The sequence below is a fragment of the Nomascus leucogenys genome, unplaced genomic scaffold, assembly GCF_006542625.1.
Source record: "Nomascus leucogenys isolate Asia unplaced genomic scaffold, Asia_NLE_v1 Super-Scaffold_241, whole genome shotgun sequence".
In the NCBI taxonomy this organism is placed as follows: Eukaryota; Metazoa; Chordata; class Mammalia; order Primates; family Hylobatidae; genus Nomascus; species Nomascus leucogenys.
Genome location: NW_022095767.1, coordinates 3,744,414 through 3,765,465, shown reverse-complemented (window position 1 = coordinate 3,765,465; position 21,052 = coordinate 3,744,414). Strand labels below are relative to the sequence as shown.

At 54.9% G+C, this 21,052-nt stretch overlaps 1 protein-coding gene across 6 annotated transcripts in view; it reads left to right on the top strand.

The window, feature by feature from the left end:
• The first annotated feature begins 1,849 nt into the window (after positions 1–1,849).
• Positions 1,850–21,052, top strand: part of ADAMTS10 (ADAM metallopeptidase with thrombospondin type 1 motif 10) — a 30,897-nt gene continuing 11,694 nt past the window's right edge. For 3 of the 6 annotated variants that reach the window (XR_004028934.1, XM_030807728.1, XM_030807732.1), the window contains exons 1-14: positions 1,884–1,921; positions 4,366–4,476; positions 6,797–6,983; positions 7,248–7,594; positions 8,700–8,856; positions 11,740–11,957; positions 15,793–15,876; positions 15,978–16,123; positions 16,521–16,564; positions 16,694–16,799; positions 16,887–17,033; positions 17,203–17,344; positions 20,118–20,225; positions 20,885–21,030. Coding sequence is in view for 5 of the 6 variants with exons in the window: in XM_030807728.1 (XP_030663588.1) it covers positions 6,896–6,983; positions 7,248–7,594; positions 8,700–8,856; positions 11,740–11,957; positions 15,793–15,876; positions 15,978–16,123; positions 16,521–16,564; positions 16,694–16,799; positions 16,887–17,033; positions 17,203–17,344; positions 20,118–20,225; positions 20,885–21,030 (1,733 nt within the window). In the remaining variant the exon portion in view is untranslated. Of the gene's footprint in view, positions 1,922–1,990; positions 2,268–4,365; positions 4,477–6,796; positions 6,984–7,247; positions 7,595–8,699; positions 8,857–11,739; positions 11,958–15,792; positions 15,877–15,977; positions 16,124–16,520; positions 16,565–16,693; positions 16,800–16,886; positions 17,034–17,202; positions 17,345–20,117; positions 20,226–20,884; positions 21,031–21,052 lie in introns of those variants that run through there. The other 3 variants (XM_030807731.1, XM_030807729.1, XM_030807730.1) reach the window with 3 other exon arrangements.

Here is a 21,052-nt window from a genome sequence, read left to right as displayed (position 1 = left end):
GTCACTAGGCTAAGAGTGAGAGCCTTTAGCATCTACGGCAAAGAAAGGAAGCCACCACCTCTTTGATGGAGAAAGAGGGCCCCATAGGTAGTAGAACAGCTAACAGAGGCCAGAAATGGCTGACTTAAGACTCGTTCCTCAAATGGGGGCCCGAGAGGCCCTGGTGGGAAGGAGGGAGTGTGGGGAGCAAACAGGAGGGTGGGGGCTGCGCCTCTGGTCTAGCCTGGAGTCCCAGGAGGTTGGGGTAAGGTAGTGTGGTGGGAATTCCAGGAGTCTGGTATTTATGCAGCACCTGCTGTATGCGTGAGTAATGACATGTCATTCCAAGTTCAAAAGGAAAAATTCCGAGTTGGGAAGCTGCCCTCCTGGTCTCAGCTGTGTCCCTGGAACCCAGCACGTAACAACAAATCTTTGCTGCAGAATGAAACCCCTCCTCCACCCCCTCCTCCAGCCCTGGGAAGGCTGTTATTACCCCCACTGTGTGGATGAGTAAACCCAGACTCAGACAAAGCCAAGGCCAAGGTTCTGCCCAGCTCCCTGGGGGGGCGTTCCTGGGAAATGCCTGCAATTGTGAGGCCTGGGGGTCACCGCCCTTCCCTGGAACCAGGCACTGTACCAGGCGCCTGGGGTTCAAATCCCAGCCCTGCCCCAACCATCCAGGTCCTCATCATTCACGCATTTGTTCATTTTATGGAGCGAGACCCAGAGTGACCAAGACCAAGAGGGCTCCGGTTCCAACAGAATTTTCACTCTCCCCCATCTGTGGCCTCAGTTTCCTCATCTGTGAAATGGGACCAGCTGGGCCTACATCATGGCAAAGGAGTTAAGGCACAGAGACGAAGGCCAGGCCCAGGACCCATCAAAACCCCCTGAGAGCTCAGAGAGGGCGGGGTCGAGCTGGGACTTATTTCCCGCCCCGGGCACCGTGCCTGGCACACGGGAGGCGCCCAATAAATGCTTGTTTGAGCCAGGCCCAGCCCTCAATAAATAACAGCTGTTGTTGATGCCGCAGAGGCTGGCGAGGAAGTGGGCTCTCCCCTCCCCAACTCCAGCATCTCATGCTCCCATCCCCCCTCCTGCCCCATTCCTTACCCCCCTCCACTCCTTCCCGTGGCCCCCAACCCAACTCAGCCGCTTCCTCCAGGCCCCCACCTCTCCCCACCCCACTCAACCCCTCCTCCAGGGCCCCACCTCCCCCCACCCCACTCAGCCCCTTCCTCCAGGCCCCCACCTCCCCCCACCCCACTCAGCCCCTCCTCCAGGCCCCCACCTCCCCCCACCCCACTCAGCCCCTTCTCCAGGCCCCCACCTCCTCCCCCCCACTCAGCCCCTCCTCCAGGCCCCCACCTCCCCCCACCCCACTCAGCCCCTCCTCCAGGCCCCCACCTCCCCCCACCTCACTCAGCCCCTTCCTCCAGGCCTCCATCTCCCCCTACCCCTTCCCATTCAAACTTCCCCCTCCCCCAACCTCTCCCTTCTCCTCTTCCTCCCTTTCCCCGAACCCCCACCCGCCCAATCCTGCCTCCATCCCCATCCCCCACCTGATTCTTTCTCCCCTCCCCCGCCCATTCTCCCCGCCGCCACTCGATTTCTCCCGCTTCGTCCCCTCCCCGCCCCCCGCGGTTCCCCAGCCCCCTCCCCCGCGGCGGGGGCGCTGGTCCCGGGCGGGGCGGCCCGAGTTCCCGGGTCCCTGGCTGGGGTCCAGCCCGCGGCCCAGGCCGGGCGGCGGCGGGCGGGCGGGGTTTCTGGCCGCGCGCGGTTTGGGGGTTTTTTTATAACCCTGGCAGGCGGCTCAGGAAGTGCCTTCCCCGCGCCCCCTCCCCCGGCCACGCCGCCGCGCTCGCTCGCTCCCTCCCTTCCTGCGCGCGCGGGGCGGCGAGACAGCGGCGGCGACGGCGCGGAGGCTCCGGGCGCGGCGCAGGTAGCGGCGCGGGCGGGGGGCCCGGGGGTGTGTGACTCAGTGGGACTTCGTGTGTCCGCATCGGGCGGTGAGGGCGTGGGGCCGTGGTGCCCTGGATGGGGGAGGGCGTCCCGCTGTGCGACTCCGGTCGGTGCCTGAGGTCCCCAAGTGCGCGCGCCACTGATCGCGCCCGGGGTTGCCGTGGGTTTGTTTGCGCTGTGTGTGTGTGTGTGTGTGTGTCCGTCCACGTAGGGGCAGAGTGGTTGTGCATTACATGTGTGTGTCAGTGCCTGGGGATGAGTCTCTTGTGTGTCTGTTTGGACAGTGTGTGCGCATAGGGGTTTGCTATGTGCGCGCAGATCTGGAGGTGAGTGTGTGTGTGTCTAGGTTTGTGTGTGTGTCCTCAAGCATGTGTGCGTTTGCCTCTGAGTGTGATGAGTGTGTAAATGCCTGTGTGTGTGTCTGGTGTGGGGGGGTGTCTAGGTCTGTGGGACTCGTGAGTTTGTCTCTGGTTTGGTGTGAGCATGCAAATGAGTGTGTATGTGTCAGCGTGTAGGCCTGTGTGTCTGTCTCCTTGGGTTGTCTGTGTATGTATGTGAGTGTGTGTTTCTGTGTGTGTAGGCCCCGGGTGCGTGTATTTGTGTGTCCGCGTGTTTCTCTGTCTTGTCCCGTGTGTGCGCGTGTAAATGAGTGTGTGTTTACACATGTCTGGGGTGTGTGGTTGTGTGTCTCCATGTGTTTGTCTCTGGGTGTGTGAGTGTGCACTGAGCCTGTCGGCGTGTGTGTCTGCGGTGGAGGCGTCCTGGCGTCTTTTGTGGGTCTGCAGTGCCCGAGCGCCGGTCTCTGGTTGTGCGGGGTGTGTGTGTCGCTGCCAGTGTGTGTTTGTGTGTCTGGGTGTGGGAGTGGCGCCGCCCACTTCCCCTGAGTTGGTCACTGAGGCCACAGCCGTCTGTCTCAGGGTGTCTCCAGTGGTCGGGCTCAGGGCCTTTAATTAGCGGCCGGTTGTGGGGGACCAGCTCGGGCGCCGGCCCCCTCCTCCTGCAGGCCCCGGCTGGGCCTTTGTTTGCTCTCAGGCAGGGGCTGCCTCCTGCCGGCCCGGCCAGATGTGCAGCCGGGAGGAGGCCGGCAGGCTGGGGCCTCTGCCTGGGGAGACTCGGCCTTGGCCTCCACGGGGGACCGTCCGTCGGCCCTGTCCCCGCAGCCTGGCCGGAGAGGTCTGGGTGTGGAGCTTAGGGTCCCTTCAGGATCCCCGGGATGGGATGGGACGGGACCGAGCCTCTGTTTCTAAGCCTTTCCATTTCCCGGAGGCATTTCCTCCTCCAGGCCTGGCACCCTCCCCCACGCTGGCCACCTCCCTCCTGCCTTCGGGGAGGAGGGGCTGGAGGAATGGCCAGACCTGGGTACACACACACACACACACACACACACACAGGGTCACACACACATGCTGTAATGCACATGCAGTCACGCACACACACAGGGTCACACACACAAGCCATAATGCACATGCAGTCACACGCTCACAGTCACACACAGGGTCACACACTCACATACATGCTGTAATGTACATGCAGCCACACACACACACACACACACGCCGCAGTGCAGATCCCTCACTGACATCCTGTTGGCCACCACCATCTCTGTCCCTGAGCCTCTCTCAAGCTTCATCTTCTGCCCCAGACCCACTGCCTTGTTCATGTCCTCCCACCACCCGGTGCCCTGGGCTGTGTCACACCTCCCCACCACCCTGTGGGCTGGGCCCCAGCTCAGACACCTGTGAGCCTTCTGCAGACCTCCCTCCTCCCCCTACCCCATACACTGTGCACAGGTGAGTCCCCTTCCCCTGTCCTCACCCCCTATGCTGGGTCCTTCCACAATGTCCCAAGCCTTGTCCCTCATACCCCTCCTGAGCCCAAAGCACGGAAGGGGGTGTGAGGGTTTTGGGAGGAGCGCCTCACTTCAGAGGACAGTGATGAGGACTGAGGGTCTTAGGGGGACCGGGACAGACCCAAAGACACTCTAGACAAGAGCAGAGAGAGCCCCTGAAGGACGAAGACGGGGCACCAGGCCTGGCAGTGCAAGAACAGGAGAGGAGGGAGGGAGCCAATGGGGGAAAGGGGTGAGGTCCCTGCTTCACTTGCAATGAGAATGTTGCCACCTTTCGGGGGTGGCTCAGGGCAGGAGCAGGGGTCAGAGGTGCCCAACCAGGAAGGGCCTTTATCTGGGAGCTGGTTGACACTTCCAAAGGAATAGGGGAGAAGAAGCAAGAAGAGAGGGAGAGGGAGAGGAGGTAGGTTTTTGTTGGAGGGGGTTCATTAGGAACAGAAGAAAGAAGAAGTCTAAGAGGAAGTTCTCCAGGGGCAGAGAGAGGGTCAGAATTTCCTCAGCGATCCCTCAACTGCAGACCCAGCTCAGTGCTGAAGACCAGCCCGGCTCCTCTTCTTTGACCCCTCCCTGCCCAGGCTCCAAAGAAGAAGAAACCAAGGCCCAGAGAGGCCCAGGTGCAGGGAGCAGGCGAGGGAAGGATCCGTACAGGGGCCCAACACCACTCCACCAACTGAAGCCCCCAAAAGGTAAAAAAATAAAAATAAAAAGGAGAGAGAGGCCAGGTGCTGTGGCTCACACCTTTAATCCCAGCACTTTGGGAGGCCAAGGCGGGCGGATCATGAGGTCAAGAGATTGAGACCATCCTGGCCAACATAATGAAACCCTGTCTCTCCTAAAAATACAAAAATTAGCTGGGCATGGTGGCGCACACCTGTAGTCCCAGCTACTCAGGAGGCTGAGAAGCAGGAGAATCACTTGAACCCTAGAGACAGAGGTTGCAGTGAGCAGAGATCGCACCACTGCACTCCAGCCTGGCGACAGAGTGAGACTCCGTCTCAAAGAAAAAAAAGAAAGAGACAGAGAGAGAACAACAACAAAAGGAATGGACATTAGCCCAGCTAAAGAGTGCAGCGGGGTCATAGAATATCTATGAGTGAGCTCCCCGTCACTAGAGGGATCCAAGCAGAAGTGGGGAATGTGGGCTTCTCGGTCCATCAGCAACTTGGCAAAAACCTGGCTCCCTCCCTCGGGGCTGAACTGCCCTGTTTGGGGATTGACTCTCAGACTTGGACTCTCAGACTTGGCTGGGCTGCAAAGAAAACAAGACTCTGTGATTAAGGGATTTTGCACAGAGGAGGAGGAGGGTGGGGGAAGAGGGTTTGGCACAGGGTGGTGGCCCAAAGTGGTGTCTGCGGCAGGCTGGCCTGGGGCAGATGCTGGAGAGACTGAGACCTGCGCGGCGGGCTGGCTTGAAGCCTTGAAAGAATCTGAATGGAGGACGGGGACGGAAACACAGGGTGGAGGAGAGGCCTGGGAGGGTGGGAGTGAATAGTGCTACCCGGTGCGGAGAATCCAAAGACGGCCCAAGACAGTGGGTGCGTGGGTGGGCATATGAAAGTCTGGAGGACTGGAGTACTAGCCTTAGCTTTAAAAATCTGGCTTGAATGGTGCTACCCATCTCAGAGAATCCAAAGACAGGGCCCAGGACAGTGGATGCGTGGGTGGGAGCCTTAGCTCTAATCTGGCTTGAAAATTCACACTGACCACCCCAGCCTTCAAGTGCCTCTGATGCCAGCCTCCCCTTGCTCTTCTGCACCCACCTTGCCTGGGCGCATGCCAGGCTCTACCCCACTTCCAGACCTTTGACCTTGCTGTTTCCCCTCCTGGTGCACCTTCTCCTGTCTCTTCACACCATTGATTTCTTATGCTTTGAACCTCTGCTTCCCAGTCTCCCCATTGATACCTTCTAGAGAACATGTCACAATCTGAACTATTCTCCATTCACTTGACTGTTATCTGTCTCTCCTAAGAGATGGAACCCCACAGGGCTAGGGCAAGTAGGGGTTGCTATCCTTAGCATGCCTGACTGTCATGCCCCCCTCCACCCTCCACCGGAGGCTATAACCCAATGAATGAACCCAGGTTCCACCACTTTCTAGCAATGTGACCCACGGCAAACTCTGTCACTCCTGAGTCTATTTCCTCATCTATAAAAAGATGAGTGATACGAGTGTGATGCAAGGTCAGGAGTTCGAGACCAGCCTGGCCAACATGGTGAAACCCCATCTCTACTAAAAATACAAAAAAGTAGCTGGGTGTGTTGGCACGTGCCTGTAATCCCAGCTACTCAGGAGGCTGAGGCAGGAGACTCAAATGAACCCGGGAGGCGGAGGTTGCAGTGAGCTGTGATTGCGCCATTGCACTCTGGCCTGGGCCACAGAGTGAGACTCCATCTCAAAAAAAAGAGCGTGATGACCATGACTTCTCAGTTATTTTGGAAATGAAATATGGTGGGCTGGGTGCAGTGGCTCACGCCTGTAATCCCAGTGCTTTGGGAGGCCGAGGTGAAAGGATCCCTTGAGGCCAGGAGTTCAAGATCAGCCTGGGCAACAAAGTGAGACCCCCATCTCTCCAAAAGAACAAAAACATTAGCCAGGTGTGGTGGCTTGCACCTGCAATCTCAGCTACTTGGGAGGCTGAGGCAGGAGGATTATTTGAGCCCAGGCGGTGGAGGCTGCAGTGAGCTATGATCACAACACTGCACTCCATCCTGGGTGACAGAGCAACACCCTGTCTCTTAACAAAAGAACAGAAATGCAGTGGTGTGAAAACTAGGGCCAATAGCTGGCACATAGGAGGTACTCCCAGCGTCCCAGTCCCTGCCTGTCCTCTTGTAGGCATGTAGGAAGGATTGGAAGGGGAGGTGGGGAGAGGGGAGTGACTGAGTGAGAAAATGCATTGAGAATCTTCAGAGTCAGGTGAAAAGCTTTGGCCATGATTGGCCTTGGCATTGGTTGTGCTGGACAGCGGGACCAGGCGCCCCCTTACCTGGCTCCCCCCTCCCAGGAGCCCGGTGATGCTGCGCAGGCTGTGAACAGGGGAGGCGGCACTGTGGGGGCTGCCGGCAGCCGGGGCTGGGGAGAGACATGTGGACACGTGGCCTCTATGGCTCCCGCCTGCCAGATCCTCCGCTGGGCCCTCGCCCTGGGGCTGGGCCTCATGTTCGAGGTCACGCACGCCTTCCGGTCTCAAGGTAGGGGATGTCCGGTGGTGGCGGTGGGGAGGGAGCGAAAAATGTAAGAGACCAGATGGGCTCCAACAGAAAGAGGTATCAGGGGGCTGGCATGGGGGTCAATGGGGGAAGGCCCTGGGGTCAATAGGCGGGAGCCTTGCAGCCAACTCCCTGGATTTCGGGGGTCAGTGAGGCCAGCATCACTTGCTCCAGCAGCCTAACGGCCAGGACACAGGGGTCCACTAAAACCAGGGCCCACCCCAGGCCTCTGACCCTCACCCACAGATGAGTTCCTGTCCAGTCTGGAGAGCTATGAGATCGCCTTCCCCACCCGCGTGGACCACAACGGGGCACTGCTGGCCTTCTCGCCACCTCCTCCCCGGAGGCAGCGCCGGGGCACGGGGGCCACAGCCGAGTCCCGCCTCTTCTACAAAGTGGCCGCGCCCAGCACCCACTTCCTGCTGAACCTGACCCGCAGCTCCCGTCTACTGGCAGGGCACGTCTCCGTGGAGTACTGGACACGGGAGGGCCTGGCCTGGCAGAGGGCTGCCCGGCCCCACTGCCTCTACGCTGGTCACCTGCAGGGCCAGGCCAGCAGCTCCCATGTGGCCATCAGCACCTGTGGAGGCCTGGTGAGCTGAGGATTCTGGAAAGTGGGGGGAAATGCCCACAAGTTTGGAAGTTAAGAAAAACACTTCTACATAAAGGGCAGAGAAGGAATGATAGTGGGACATTTTTAAAGTGTTTTGAGCGAATCAGTACTTTGGGGATGCAGCTAAAGCAGTACTTAAAGGAAAATGTACAGCCTTAGGTAAGGCTGAAAATGAATGAGCTGAACATCAATCTCAAAAAATTAGAGGCTGGGCGCAGTGACTGATGCCTGTAGTGCTGGCATTTTGGGAGGGTGAGGCGGGCAGATCACTTGAGGTCAGGAGTTCGAGACCAGCCTGGCCAACATGGTGAAACCCCGTCTCTACTAAAAATACAAATAAAAATTAGCCAGGCGTGGTGGTGTGTGTATGTAATCCTAGCTACGCAAGAGGCTGAGGTGGGACAATCAGTTGAACTCAGGAGGGGGAGGTCTCAGTGATCCGAGATCACAACACTGCCCTCCAGCCTGGGCGACAGAGGAAGACCCTGTCTCTTTAAATATATATAAATATATATAATATATAATTATATATGTGTATGTGTATATATACACATACATACATAATATACACATACACTATATATAATTTTAAAATAAAAAGAAATTAGAGGCTGAGCGTGGTGGCTCATGCTTGTAATCTCAGCACTTTGGGAGGCCGAGGCAGGAGGATCACTTGAGGCTAGGAATTCGAGACCAGCCTGGGCAACATAGTGGAACCCCATCTCTATGAAAAATAAATTAAAAATTTTTTAAATTAGCCAAACATATTGGTGTGCTCCTGTAGCCCCAGCTCCTTGGGAGGCTGAGGCAGGAGGATCGCTTGAGCCCAGGAAGTTGAGGATGCAGTGAGCTATGATTGCACCACTGCACTCCAGCCTGGATGACAGAATAAGACCTTGTCTCCAAAAAAAGAAAAAAATAAATAAATAGCATGGATACTAATTACCTATGCAAAAAAAAAAAAAAAAAAGAAATAGCAAAATAAACCTGATAAGAATGAAATCATAAAGACAGAGAGAAGGTCCAAGGGGTCCTAAGCTCCAGAACCTGATCCTGAGCTTTCTGTCCCACTTCTCAAAACCCAGCACGGCCTGATTGTGGCAGACGACGAAGAGTACCTGATTGAGCCCCTGCACGGTGGGCCCAAGGGTTCTCCGGGCCCGGAGGAAAGTGGACCACATGTGGTGTACAAGCGTTCCTCTCTGCGTCACCCCCACCTGGACACAGCCTGTGGAGTGAGAGGTACATTGGTCTTTCTGGGGATGGGCAGAGGGCTACACAGTGTCTTTCCCTTGAGGCAGCAGTGTCTTTTTATCCAGAAAGTCAGCAGGCAGTTATGTGAGGGGAAGAATGGAGCTGCTGAGAAGGGGACACAGTGATATAATTACGGAGTTCCGGCCGGGTGCAGTGGCTCACACCTATAATCCCAGCACTTTGGGAGGCCGAGGTGGGCGGGTCACCTGAGGTCAGGAGTTCGAGACCAGCCTGGCCAACATGAAGAAACCCCGTCTCTACTAACAATACAAAAATTAGCCAGCCATGGTTGTGGGTGCCTGTAATCCCAGCTACTCAGAGGCTGAGGCTGGAGAATCGCTTGAACCAGGGAAGTGGAGGGTGTGGTGAGCCAAGATCACGCCACTGCACTCCAGCCTGGGTGACAGCAAGACTCCGTCTCAAAAAAAAAAAATCAGGCCAGGCGCGGTGGTTCACACCTGTAATCACAGCAATTTGGGAGACCGAGATGGGCAGATCACCTGAGGTCAGGAGTTCAAGACCAGCCTGACCAACATGGTGAAACCCCATCTCTACTAAAAACACAAAATTAGCCGGGTGTGGTGGCGCATGCCTGTCATCCCAGCTACTCGGGAGGCTGAGGCAGGAGAATCACTTGAACCCGGGAGGCAGAGGTTGCAGTGAGCAGAGATTGTGCCATTGCACCCCAGCCTGGGCGACACAGCAAGACTCCGTCTCAAAAAAAAAAAAAAAAATAGGGAGTTCTATCCAGGGGCCAGCAGAGACATATCCTCAGACGGCAAACCAGTGGAGCTATGGAATAATCTTATCCCTGCTATAGTCACCTAGCCCAGCGCTGAGTAAGACAGCCAGAAAGGTGTTCAGGTATAAAACCATTCCTTCTGTAGGATTATCATCCGATCAGACAGTTAGACAGTGTGGCGGTTGTATCAGATACTCCAGCAGTTATACAGCCAAAAGGCCAGATTTACGATCAGACTGGTAGGAGGATGGTTGCACAATCAGGCATTTAAGAAATGAGAGAGAAGGAAAGCTGTATACCAACAAAATACTTACCAACACAATCGTACTGCTAGGAAACCAGGTCAGATCGGGCATGGTGGCTCACACCTGTAATCCCAGCACTTTGGGAAGTTGAGGCAGGAAGATCACTTGAGCCCAGGAGTTTGAGAACAGCGTGGGCCACATAGTGAGACACTATCTTGACCAAAAATAGAAAAACTAAGCCAGGTGTGGTGGTGTACTCCTGTAGTCCCAGCTACTTGGGAGGCTGAGGCAGGAGGATCACTTGAGCCAGGGAGGTTGAGGCTCCAATGAGCCTTGATCACACCACTGCACTCCAGCGTGGGCAACAGAGCAAGATCCTGTTTCAAAAAATATATATAGAAAATCAGGGTCAGGCACAGTGGCTCACGCCCATAATCCCAGCATTTTGGGAGGCCGAGATGGGCAGATCACTTGAGGACAGGAGATCGAGATCAGCCTGGCCAACATGGCGAAACCCTGTCTCTACTGAAAATACGAAAAAGTTAGCCAGGCGTAGTGGCGCACACCTGTAATTCCAGCTACTTAGGAGGCTAAGGCAGGAGAATCGCTTGAACCCGGGAGGTAGAGGTTGCGGTGAGTTGAGATTGTGCCATTGCACTCCAGCCTGGGCGACAGAGCAAGACTCCGTCTCAAAAAAGAAAATCAGATGAATGTTAGATGGAAAAGCAGAACAGTGTGATATTGAATTAAGTATATAATCAGATACTCTATGAGTAGAATGCTGTGGTAGACATACAGCCACAGTCGGCAGTACAGACAGAAAAAAGGTGGATGACATTGGATGTCACAGTTGGGTGGTCCATGAGACCATCTGGCTGTAGTACACCAGGCAGTATGATTGTTCTAATGCAGTGCTTTGCAGTTAGAACTAACAGATCTAATTGGGCAGTGCATTGATTGGAAAGTTGCTCAGCTAGAAGGACAACGTGTTGTCCAAGCACACAGTTCAGATTGCAAAACAGGCTGGTTCACACCATTCCATTCGGGCAGTGGAATTGTCAGTGAATTGTACAATCATGCTGGTCATCATGGGACAGTGGTTCAACAAATCAGCTTAGCTGTGGGACAGTCATGCGAGTGTTCAGTTGGACATTTAGGCAGTGGGGCAGGCTGGTAGCTGAACAGCTTGGCAAACAGGCAGTGGAACAGCCATACAACCAACAGTGGGAGAAGTCAGGCTGTTATTCAACTCAACAGTTTGGCAGTGAGACAGTGACATCATGGTAGACTACAATATTCTCAAGTAGTAGGACATTGACAAAAAAATAGAGATGGTATTGCCAAGATGCCCTGTAGACAAACAATCAGGCAGTCGGGCACAGTGGCTCACACCTGTAATCCCAGCACTTTGGGAGGCTGAGACGGGTGGATCACTTGAGGTCAGGAGTTCGAGACCAGCCTGGCCAACATGGTGAAATGCAGTCTCAATTAAAAATACAAAACTTAGCTAGGCACAGTGGCACATGTCTGTCATCCCAGCTACTCGGGAGGCTGAGGCAGGAGAATCGCTTGAACCTGGGAGGCAGAGGTTGCAGTGAGCCAAGATCGCACCGCTGCACTCCAGCCTGGGTGACAGAATGAAACTCTGTCTCAAAAAAAAAAAAAAAGAATAAGAAAAACGATGAAGTGTTTGGCAGCCCATTGGGCAGACAGACCATCACACAGGTAACTGGACAACAAGAGAAGGCAGCAGAATGACCGGAAATTGTCTGTCCAGTCTGTTGGGTAGAGAGGTAGCCAGTCAGAGGTTGGACAAGACAGTTGTCAGGCAGCTCTGCATCCCACCAGCAAGACAGGGCTTAATTGCTCTACTGGGTTCCCCAGATGAGAAACCGTGGAAAGGGCGGCCATGGTGGCTGCGGACCTTGAAGCCACCGCCTGCCAGGCCCCTGGGGAATGAAACAGAGCGTGGCCAGCCAGGCCTGAAGCGATCGGTCAGCCGAGAGCGCTACGTGGAGACCCTGGTGGTGGCTGACAAGATGATGGTGGCCTATCACGGGCGCCGGGATGTGGAGCAGTACGTGCTGGCCATCATGAACATTGTAAGTGCCTTCCCCTCCCTGGGCACGCAGCCCTGAGGACTTGGAGCCAGCCTCCAGTGTTAGGCAAGGGGGTGGCTACCATCCCACCCCAATCCCTGACGTGGGGACAGGGGTAGAAAGGAAGGTTGCAGGCTGGGCACGGGGGCTCACGCCTGTAATCCCAGCACTTTGGGAGGCCGAGGCAGGCGGATCACAAGGTCAGGAGATTGAGACCATCCTGGCTAACACGGTGAAACCGCATCTCTACTAAAAATACAAAAAATTAGCCGGGCGTGGTGGCGGGCTCCTGTAGTCCCAGCTACTCGGAAGGCTGAGGCAGGATAATGGCGTGAACCCGGGAGGCGGAGGTTGCAGTGAGCCGAGATCGCGCCACTGCCCTCCAGCCTGGGCGACAGAGCGAGACTCTGTCTCAAAAAAAAAAGAAAGAAAGAAAGGAAGGAAGGTTGCATATGGCAATGAATGAGGAGGAGAAAGAGCATAAGCACAGTGACTAGATGCAGAGGTGCCCTGGGCAGGGGGAACCTGCCTGGGCTTAAATTTCCACTCTGCCACTTTTTAACTATCTGCCTTTTAGCAAGTTACTTCATCTCTCTGCCTTGTCTTACCTATCTGTAAAATGGGCATAATTGTGGTACCTACTTTATAAAGCTAAGGTAGATCCAGTGCATTCATAAAGCATATAGAACAGTTCTTGGCATGCAGTAGGTGGCATATAAGTGTTTGCTGTGTGTAAAAATACACACAGGCTGGGCACAGTGGCTCACGCCCAAGGTGGGCAGATCACTTGAGGTCAGGAATTCGAGACCAGCCTGGCTAACATGGTGAAACCCCGTCTCTACTAAATACAAAAAATTAGCCGGGCGTGGTGGTGGGCACCTGTAATCCCAGCTACTCAGGAGGCTAAGGCAGGAGAATCGCTTGAACCAGGGAGGTGGAGGTTGTAGTAAGCTGAGATCACGCCACTGTGCTCCAGCCTGGGCAACAGAGCAAGACACTGTCTCAAAAAAAATTAAAAAATAAGCACACAGCAGCCTGGGAAACATAGTGAAACCCCATCTCTACAAAACATTTATAAATTAGCGGAGCATGTGGCACACGCCTGTAGTCCCAGCTACTCAGGAAGCTGAGGCAGGAGGATCACTTGAGCCCAGGAGTTTGAGACTGCGATGGGTTATGATCCCTGTCATTCATTCATTCATAAATAAATAAATCAATCGCAGTAGGCTGGGCACAGTGGCTCACGCCTGTAATCCCAGCACTTTGGGAGGCCAAGGTGGTTGGATCACCTGAGGTCAGGAGTTCAAGACCAGCCCGGCTAACATGGTGAAACCCTGTCTCTACTAAAAATACAAAAATTAGCTGAGCATGATGGTGGGTGCCTGTAATCCCAGCTACTTGGGAGGCTGAGGCAGGAGAATTGCTTGAACCCGGGAGGCAGAGGTTGCAGTGAGCCAAGATCGCACCATTGCACTCCAGCCTGGGCAACAAGAGGGAAATTCCGTCTCAAGATAGATAGATAGATAGATAGATGATAGATAGATAGATAGATAGATAGATAGATAGATAGCTCGCTTGCTCACAGGTACTCGTTGAGGTTAGCAGTACACACACAGGCACACATCTGTATTCACGCAGCATTCTTGCACAAGCACCTACTTATAAATTCCTACAGGCTGACCTCCCCGACCCACATTGAGATATAGTCCATTTCCATCCGAGATCTCAGGCAAGATTTTTGACCTCTCTAAGCCTCAGCGTACCACTGTATCAAATGGAGATATAATGGTAGCTACCCTAGAGAGTAGGGATTGGTGGGAGGGAAGCCAGGTAGGCTATTTGGCACATAGTAAGGGCTTGATGAATGGTGCTCTTGTTTCACTGAAGCAAAAGGGAAAACAAAAAGTTTAGCAGACAGGCAGAGGGTCCAAAATGTTGTGTAGTGTCGTCCCTGATGGCACTCTGTTGTGCCTGAGCCTGGCCTCTCTCCCTAGGGCGTTCAGAATTTCCTGGGGGTTTCCAGCCCGGTGCAGTGGCTCACGCCTGTAATCCCAGCACTTTGGGAGGCCGAGGCAGGTGGATCACCTGAGGTCGGGAGCTCGGGACCAGCCTGGCTAACATGGTGAAACCCCATCTCTACTAAAAATACAAAAATTAGCTGAGCATGGTGGTGGGCACCTGTAGTCCCAGCTACTCGGGAAGCTGAGGCAGGAGAATTGCTTGAACCCGGGAGGTGGAGGTGAGTGAGCCAAGATTGCGCCACTGCACTCCAGCCTGGGCAACAGAGAGACTCCATCTCCAAAAAAAAAAAAAAAAAAAAAAAAAAAAAAAAATGCTGGGGATTTCCAGACAGGGAAATGATTACTCAGGGTTCCAAGATCCCTGCACAGCCTGGCCCCTGACTTCTGTGCCAACTCATCCCTGGGGCTGCTTCCTCCTTTCCTCTGACCACTGTCTCCAGAGCCTCCTGCCCTCACAGTTTTACTTTCCTGTGGTGATGGGCAAATTGGTACCTTCAGACAGCTGTGGAATGAACCCAGACATGTATATCCCTCAGGTCGCCTCTGGACAAAGACGCTTGAGGCAGTCAGCGGGGTAAGCAGGGGTTGGGGGACTTGACTCTCACTTCTGACACCTACCAGCTGTGTCCTAACCTCTCTTTGCATGTCTCCTCATCTGTAAATTGGGGATGATAATAGCACCTATTCGTGAAAAGACTGATGCATGGCCAGGCGTGGTGGCTCACACCTGTAATCCCAGCACTGTGCCAGGCCAAGACAGGAGGATCACTTGAGGTCAGGAGTTCGAGACCAACCTGGCCAATATGGTGAAACCCAGTTTCTACTAAACATACAAAAATTAGGCAGACATGGCTGGGCGCAGTGGCTCACGCTTGTAATCCCAGCACTTTGGGAGGCCGAGGCGGGTGGATCACGAGGTCAGGAGATCGAGACCACGGTGAAACCCCATCTCTACTAAAAATACAAAAAAAATTAGCCGGGCGTGGTGGCAGGCACCTGTAGTCCCAGCTACTCGGAGAGGCTGAGGCAGGAGAATGGCGTGAACCCAGGAGGCGGAGCTTGCAGTGAGCCGAGATCGCACCACTGCACTCCAGCCTGGGCGACAGAGCGAGACTCTGTCTCAAAAAAAAAAAAAAAAAAAAAAAAAAAATTAGGCAGACATGGCTGGGCACGGTGGCTCACGCCTGTAATCCCAGCTACTCGGGAGGCTGAGGCAGGAGAATCGCTTGAACCTGGGAGGTGGAGGTTGCAGTGAGCCAAGATCACGCCACTGCACTCCAGCCTGGACAAAAAGAGCAAAACTCTGTCTCAAAAAAAAAAAAAAAATTACATGGGCATAGTGATGTGCGCCTGTAATCCCAGCTACCTGGGAGGCTGAAGCAGTAGAATCGTTTGAACCCGGGAGGCGGAGGTTACAGTGAGCTGAGATTGCACCGCGCACTCCAGCCTGGGCAACAGAGCGAGACTCCATCTCAAAAAACAACAACAACAACAAATAGTAACAACAACAAATGCTACCTATTCGTGAAAAGACTGATGCATGGCTGGGTGTGGTGGCTCACACCTGTAATCCCAGCCCTATGGGAGGCCAGGCAGGAGGATCACTTGAGGTCAGGAGTTCAAGACCAGCCTGAGCAACATACCAAGACCCCCATCTTTAACAACAACAAAATAAAAACCCTAATAGCAGGTTTAGCCTAAGACCTGACACACAGTAGTTGCCTGATGAAAGCAAAGCTGTTATCATGGTTTTTGCTTTTCATTTTCTACCCTGGGCTCCTCTTAAGACTCGGTCTCTCTTGTTTCTTGGAGGTCAGGTTGCCAAACTTTTCCAGGACTCAAGTCTGGGAAGCACCGTTAACATCCTCGTAACTCGCCTCATCCTGCTCACGGAGGACCAGGTGCGGGGGGCTCCCTCCCCTTCCCCTTCCCCTTCATACCAGCATGTCCTGCCGTCCCCTGGGTGGTGGGTGCCCACGCACTTCCCTCTGTCCATCCCCAGCCCACTCTGGAGATCACCCACCATGCCGGGAAGTCCCTGGACAGCTTCTGTAAGTGGCAGAAATCCATCGTGAACCACAGCGGCCATGGCAATGCCATTCCAGAGAACGGTGTGGCTAACCATGACACAGCAGTGCTCATCACACGGTGAGGGGACAGGAGAGGTCTAGGACTGGGGCTGAGAAAACAGGTGGTCCAGGGAACCGTGAGAGTCCAAACAGAGATCACTTCTGCTGGGTTTGCGAGGAGCAGAGAAGCTTGGGCCACCCATAAGGGAGCCAGGGATGGGGAGGGGCTGCTTGAGAATAATGGGTAAGGGAGGTTTGGGACCATTTGGGTACTGATGCCCTCATTCAGTCATTCTCCCGCTCATGCATGCACTCATTCATTCATTCAAGTGGTCAGTCACTCCTGTATGCAGCTTCAGGTGAGAGGCAGATGGCACCTCCAAGGCAGGACTCAACCCCCAGAGCTGGGCATGGTGGCATCAGCAGGGCTTAGGGAGACAGCCCAGCCCCCTCACTGCCCCCGTCTCCTTTTACAGCTATGACATCTGCATCTACAAGAACAAACCCTGCGGCACACTAGGTACCTGAGCCCCGTAGGTTTCAGGCTTCTATGAAGGCAGTGGGCTGGGGTGAGACCTGGCAAGTGGATGGGGCCAGCCAGCACCGTCCTGAGCCTCCCAGCCCCATCCCCACATGTCCATCTTCCCAGGCCTGGCCCCGGTGGGCGGAATGTGTGAGCGCGAGAGAAGCTGCAGCGTCAATGAGGACATTGGCCTGGCCACAGCGTTCACCATTGCCCATGAGATCGGGCACACGTGAGGCCGGGGCACACAGGAGGGGGAGGACGGGAGGAGCTGGGCGGGTCCCTCAGCGCCCGGCAGAGCCGACACCCCTTTCCCCAGATTCGGCATGAACCATGACGGCGTGGGAAACAGCTGTGGGGCCCGTGGTCAGGACCCAGCCAAGCTCATGGCTGCCCACATTACAATGAAGACTAACCCATTCGTGTGGTCATCCTGCAGCCGTGACTACATCACCAGCTTTCTAGAGTGAGGATGCACTTGAGTGTCCCTCAGAGCGGGTCACACTCATGGTGGGGCAGGGTGCACGGGAGACAATAGAAACCAGGGCTGCCCCCTGGGACCCCCATCCAGCTGAGGCTCCTGAGCTCTTGATTTGCAGCCACCTAGCATGACAGTTGCTTTTCTCTCGAGGCAGCTCGGGCCTGGGGCTCTGCCTGAACAACCGGCCCCCCAGACAGGACTTTGTGTACCCAACAGTGGCGCCGGGCCAAGCCTACGATGCAGATGAGCAATGCCGCTTTCAGCATGGAGTCAAATCGCGTCAGTGTAAATACGGGGTAGAGAGAGCCTTCCTGCTTTCCTTCCTGGGAGGGGAGGGGGCCGCTGGGGCTGGGGGAGGGAACTCCACCAGGGCACCCACCTGGGAAGTGGGGGGGTGGGAGAGCCGGGAAGGGGGGTGAGGTGAGCCCCCATGGGGACCTGGGAGGACAGAGGTGCATGGAGTGTGCAAAATGTCCCAAGCAATCAGACAGTGCTTGGGAACAAAAATGGGATCACCTGCTTCTCCAGACCCCTGATTTGAGGGCTGGGCTGGGGGGCCAACTTCTGTCTGGCACATCACACCCCCTGTGGGCTACAGCAGGATGAAAGTCTCAAGACCTTTCACGGGGCAGTTTTTAACTAAACATCCAGTCCTGATTGAAATAATTTCCCTGGGGATGAGCCATCTTCCCTACTTGGCAAAGAACTAGACAGAACCTTCCAGGGACTCCCTGTCTGGAGGAGCTCTGAGCCTCCTGACCTCTCCCCACTCTTTCCTGAAGTTTAGACTCCCAAAGCCCCATTCGTGCATAGAGAAGGGCATTGGGGGCAGGGGGTTCCACTCCCAGCTCCCCCCAGGAAGCTGAAGACCTACTGGCTTCCTGCTTCAGCCACCCACCCGCCTCGATTCCCTAAATGCACCCCTAAGCTCCTCACAGTCTCAGCCCTAGGGGCCCAGGCTCAGCCCCAGTTCTTCACACCATCACAACTCAAAGGATCAGAGTTTTTGTGATGCCATGTTAATGCAAAGCAGAGGGCAAGCAGCTGCCAAATTGCCCTCCCTCCATTCCACTGCAAGACAGAGACAAACCCTGGAACAATTTCTGTTTCATTGACATTCCACCCTTGACACCCCCCAACACCCTAACTTAGCTGGTAACTACAGCACTCTCTAAGGAATTCCTAAGGAATTCCGAAGCTACTCCTCAACATCTGCTGTGACCCAGGTATCCTAACAATGATCGTGGTATCTGACATTTACTGAGCTCTATGTGCTAAGCATGTGCTGTGTATCATCATCTAAACTCCTGACAATCCTATTAGCCCCCAAGTTACAGAGGAAGGGACTGAGGCATAGCATAGGGAGGATGACTTGTCCAAGGCCACAGTTCGAGACCATGACAGAGCTGGGATTTAAATCCAGGTCTCTCATGACTCTCTAAATTTTACAAAGGGGCAGGGGAGGGGAGGAGCTGTCAAAATATCAAGCTTGGGCTGGCAGCGGCTATATGTTGAATTGAGCCTTCCTTTTAGTTTTTGAAGGAACATCTTTCAAACCATCTTGGCAAAGGGGGATTTATTTACTTCATGTGGACTGGTTAATATATGTAAAGGGTTCAGCCTTGTGCCTGGTCCAGAGATAGCAGTGGTCATTGTTACCCGATAATGGCATTGGTGCAAGTCCTTTCTTATCTATCCTATCACGTGCCTCATAGCCATTTATATAGGCAAGGCAGGCATTAGGCTGTCCATCTAGTAGATGAGTAAACTGAGGCCCAGAGAGAGGAAATATGTTGTAAGTGGGTAGCAGAATTGAGGTCTCTGCACAACTCAGTGCCTCCTTGTGGAGAGGAGGACAAAAGCAGGGCTGAAGTCATTCACTTGAAGAGGTGTCAGAAGTGGGATTGCGACTGGGCTGACGTGATATTTTTAGATATGGCCAGGAGGACACAGTCTGAGTTTTTAGCTGAGAAGTGTCTTCTGTAAGGCAGAAGGCAGAGACTCTAGAGGACCTTTGAGGGAGAATGTGTTTGAGAACAACTCTTCCAACTTCTCACGTATGTACAGGTATCTCTCAGGGGCTGACCTAGGAAGGGTCCCTTCCAATGGCCATTGATCGATCCAGTCCCACATCTGGAAAGCTTACAAGAATTGGGTTCAAAGAGGGGATTACACTTGATAATTACAGAAGGACCACCTACTTCTTAGAGGAAAGACCCTGGGAGATTGCTTAGGATGTGGGCCAAGAGGGTCAGAGATTTTGCTTCACCTGAACTCAGTGAGGCTTCTCCAGGGATATTAACCTGGACTTTAAGAGTCAGAGTGAGTCCCTGGGACTAGTCCAGCCCATCCAGCATTCAGACGGGAAGAAGATTGGGCTGATTTTTCACCTGGAGAAAGAGGAATGTCGCACACAGACCTAACTTGGCATTATCCCCTCCCAAACTCCTACCCCTCCCCATAGCTTAAAAGTGTTGGGAGCTTCTCCAGTTTAGATGGGGGAACAGAGAACCAACAGCTGGAAAAAACCAGAGATGAGGCCTTTGGCCTAGTCAACATCCAGGCCGATTTCTCAGAGCCACCACTTTCCCTTCAGCTACTTTGCCCGTCCCATAAAAGAACCCCAAATCCTTCCTGTTCCTTGCTCAGCAGGTCCCAAGTTTCCTTCCAGAAACTCAGAAGGCACCAGGAGCTGAATTGCAAAGTTCGTTAGAGCACAGACTCTGAATTAAAGAGCTGGGTTAAACTCCAGGCTACTCCCTTAGTAGCTGTGTGACCTCTAGCAAGTCTGAAGCTTGGTTTTCTCCCAGTAAGATGGGGTAGTACTGCCTAAAGGGGTATATGGCATGTATAAGGTGTTCCATAAATGGAGCTTATTGGCAGAGGATAAGTCACAGGCCATGCCCTGCAAGGGGATGCACGAAGACCCACTGCGAGCCAGGAAGGGAGTATGGGGCTCTCTGCTCCGGGACCGGCAGTGAGCCGGACATCTGGGTCCTCCCAAGCCGGGCGGGCTGCCCCAGGGAGGAAGGGAGGGGGGCGAGCCTGAGCGGGCGCCTCGGCCCGCAGGAGGTCTGCAGCGAGCTGTGGTGTCTGAGCAAGAGCAACCGGTGCATCACCAACAGCATCCCGGCCGCCGAGGGCACGCTGTGCCAGACGCACACCATCGACAAGGGGGTGAGCGCCGGCCAGGACCCCCAACCTGGCCACGCCCCCTGCGCCACCTCCCCCGTTGGCCACGCCTACCCGCCTGTCCTTCGGCCTATTATCTGGTCCCTCCCGCATTGGCCACGACCGTCATCTGTGCTCCCTCGGCTGTGGCCACGCCTACTGCTTGCTCCTTCCCGCGTTGGCCACGCCCACCGTCTATGCTGCCCTTGGTTCTGGCCACGCCTGCTGTTTACTCCCTCCCGCGTTGGCCACGCCCACCGTCTAATGATTCCCACGGCTCTGGCCACGCCTACTGTTTGCTCGCTCCCTCATTGGCCGCGCCCATCCCCTGTGCTGCCCTCGGCTCTGGCCACGCCTACTGCCTGTAGACCCCTCCCCGGCCTGAAGCCACGCCCCACCTCGTCTCCACGCTTATCGTGGTCCTGTCTACACCCCTCCCCATTCAGCACCCTGTGCTCAGGATACGTCTCTCGCTTGTACTTGTCTGTCTCCCAGACCACTCTCCTACGTAACATGACCCTGTCCGCATGTTCAGACTCCGCCTCTGCCCATCCCCTTCCAGCCCCATCCCGAAGAGGCTGATATCTCTCTGGCTGGGGCCTGGAGTAGGGAACGGTGCACGGGGCCCGGGCTGGACTCACTCCTTCCTGTCTCCCCCCACCCAGTGGTGCTACAAGCGGGTCTGTGTCCCCTTTGGGTCCCGCCCAGAGGGCGTGGACGGAGCCTGGGGGCCTTGGACTCCGTGGGGCGACTGCAGCCGGACCTGTGGCGGCGGCGTGTCCTCTTCTAGCCGTCACTGCGACAGCCCCAGGTCAGCCCTCAGGACCCCCACC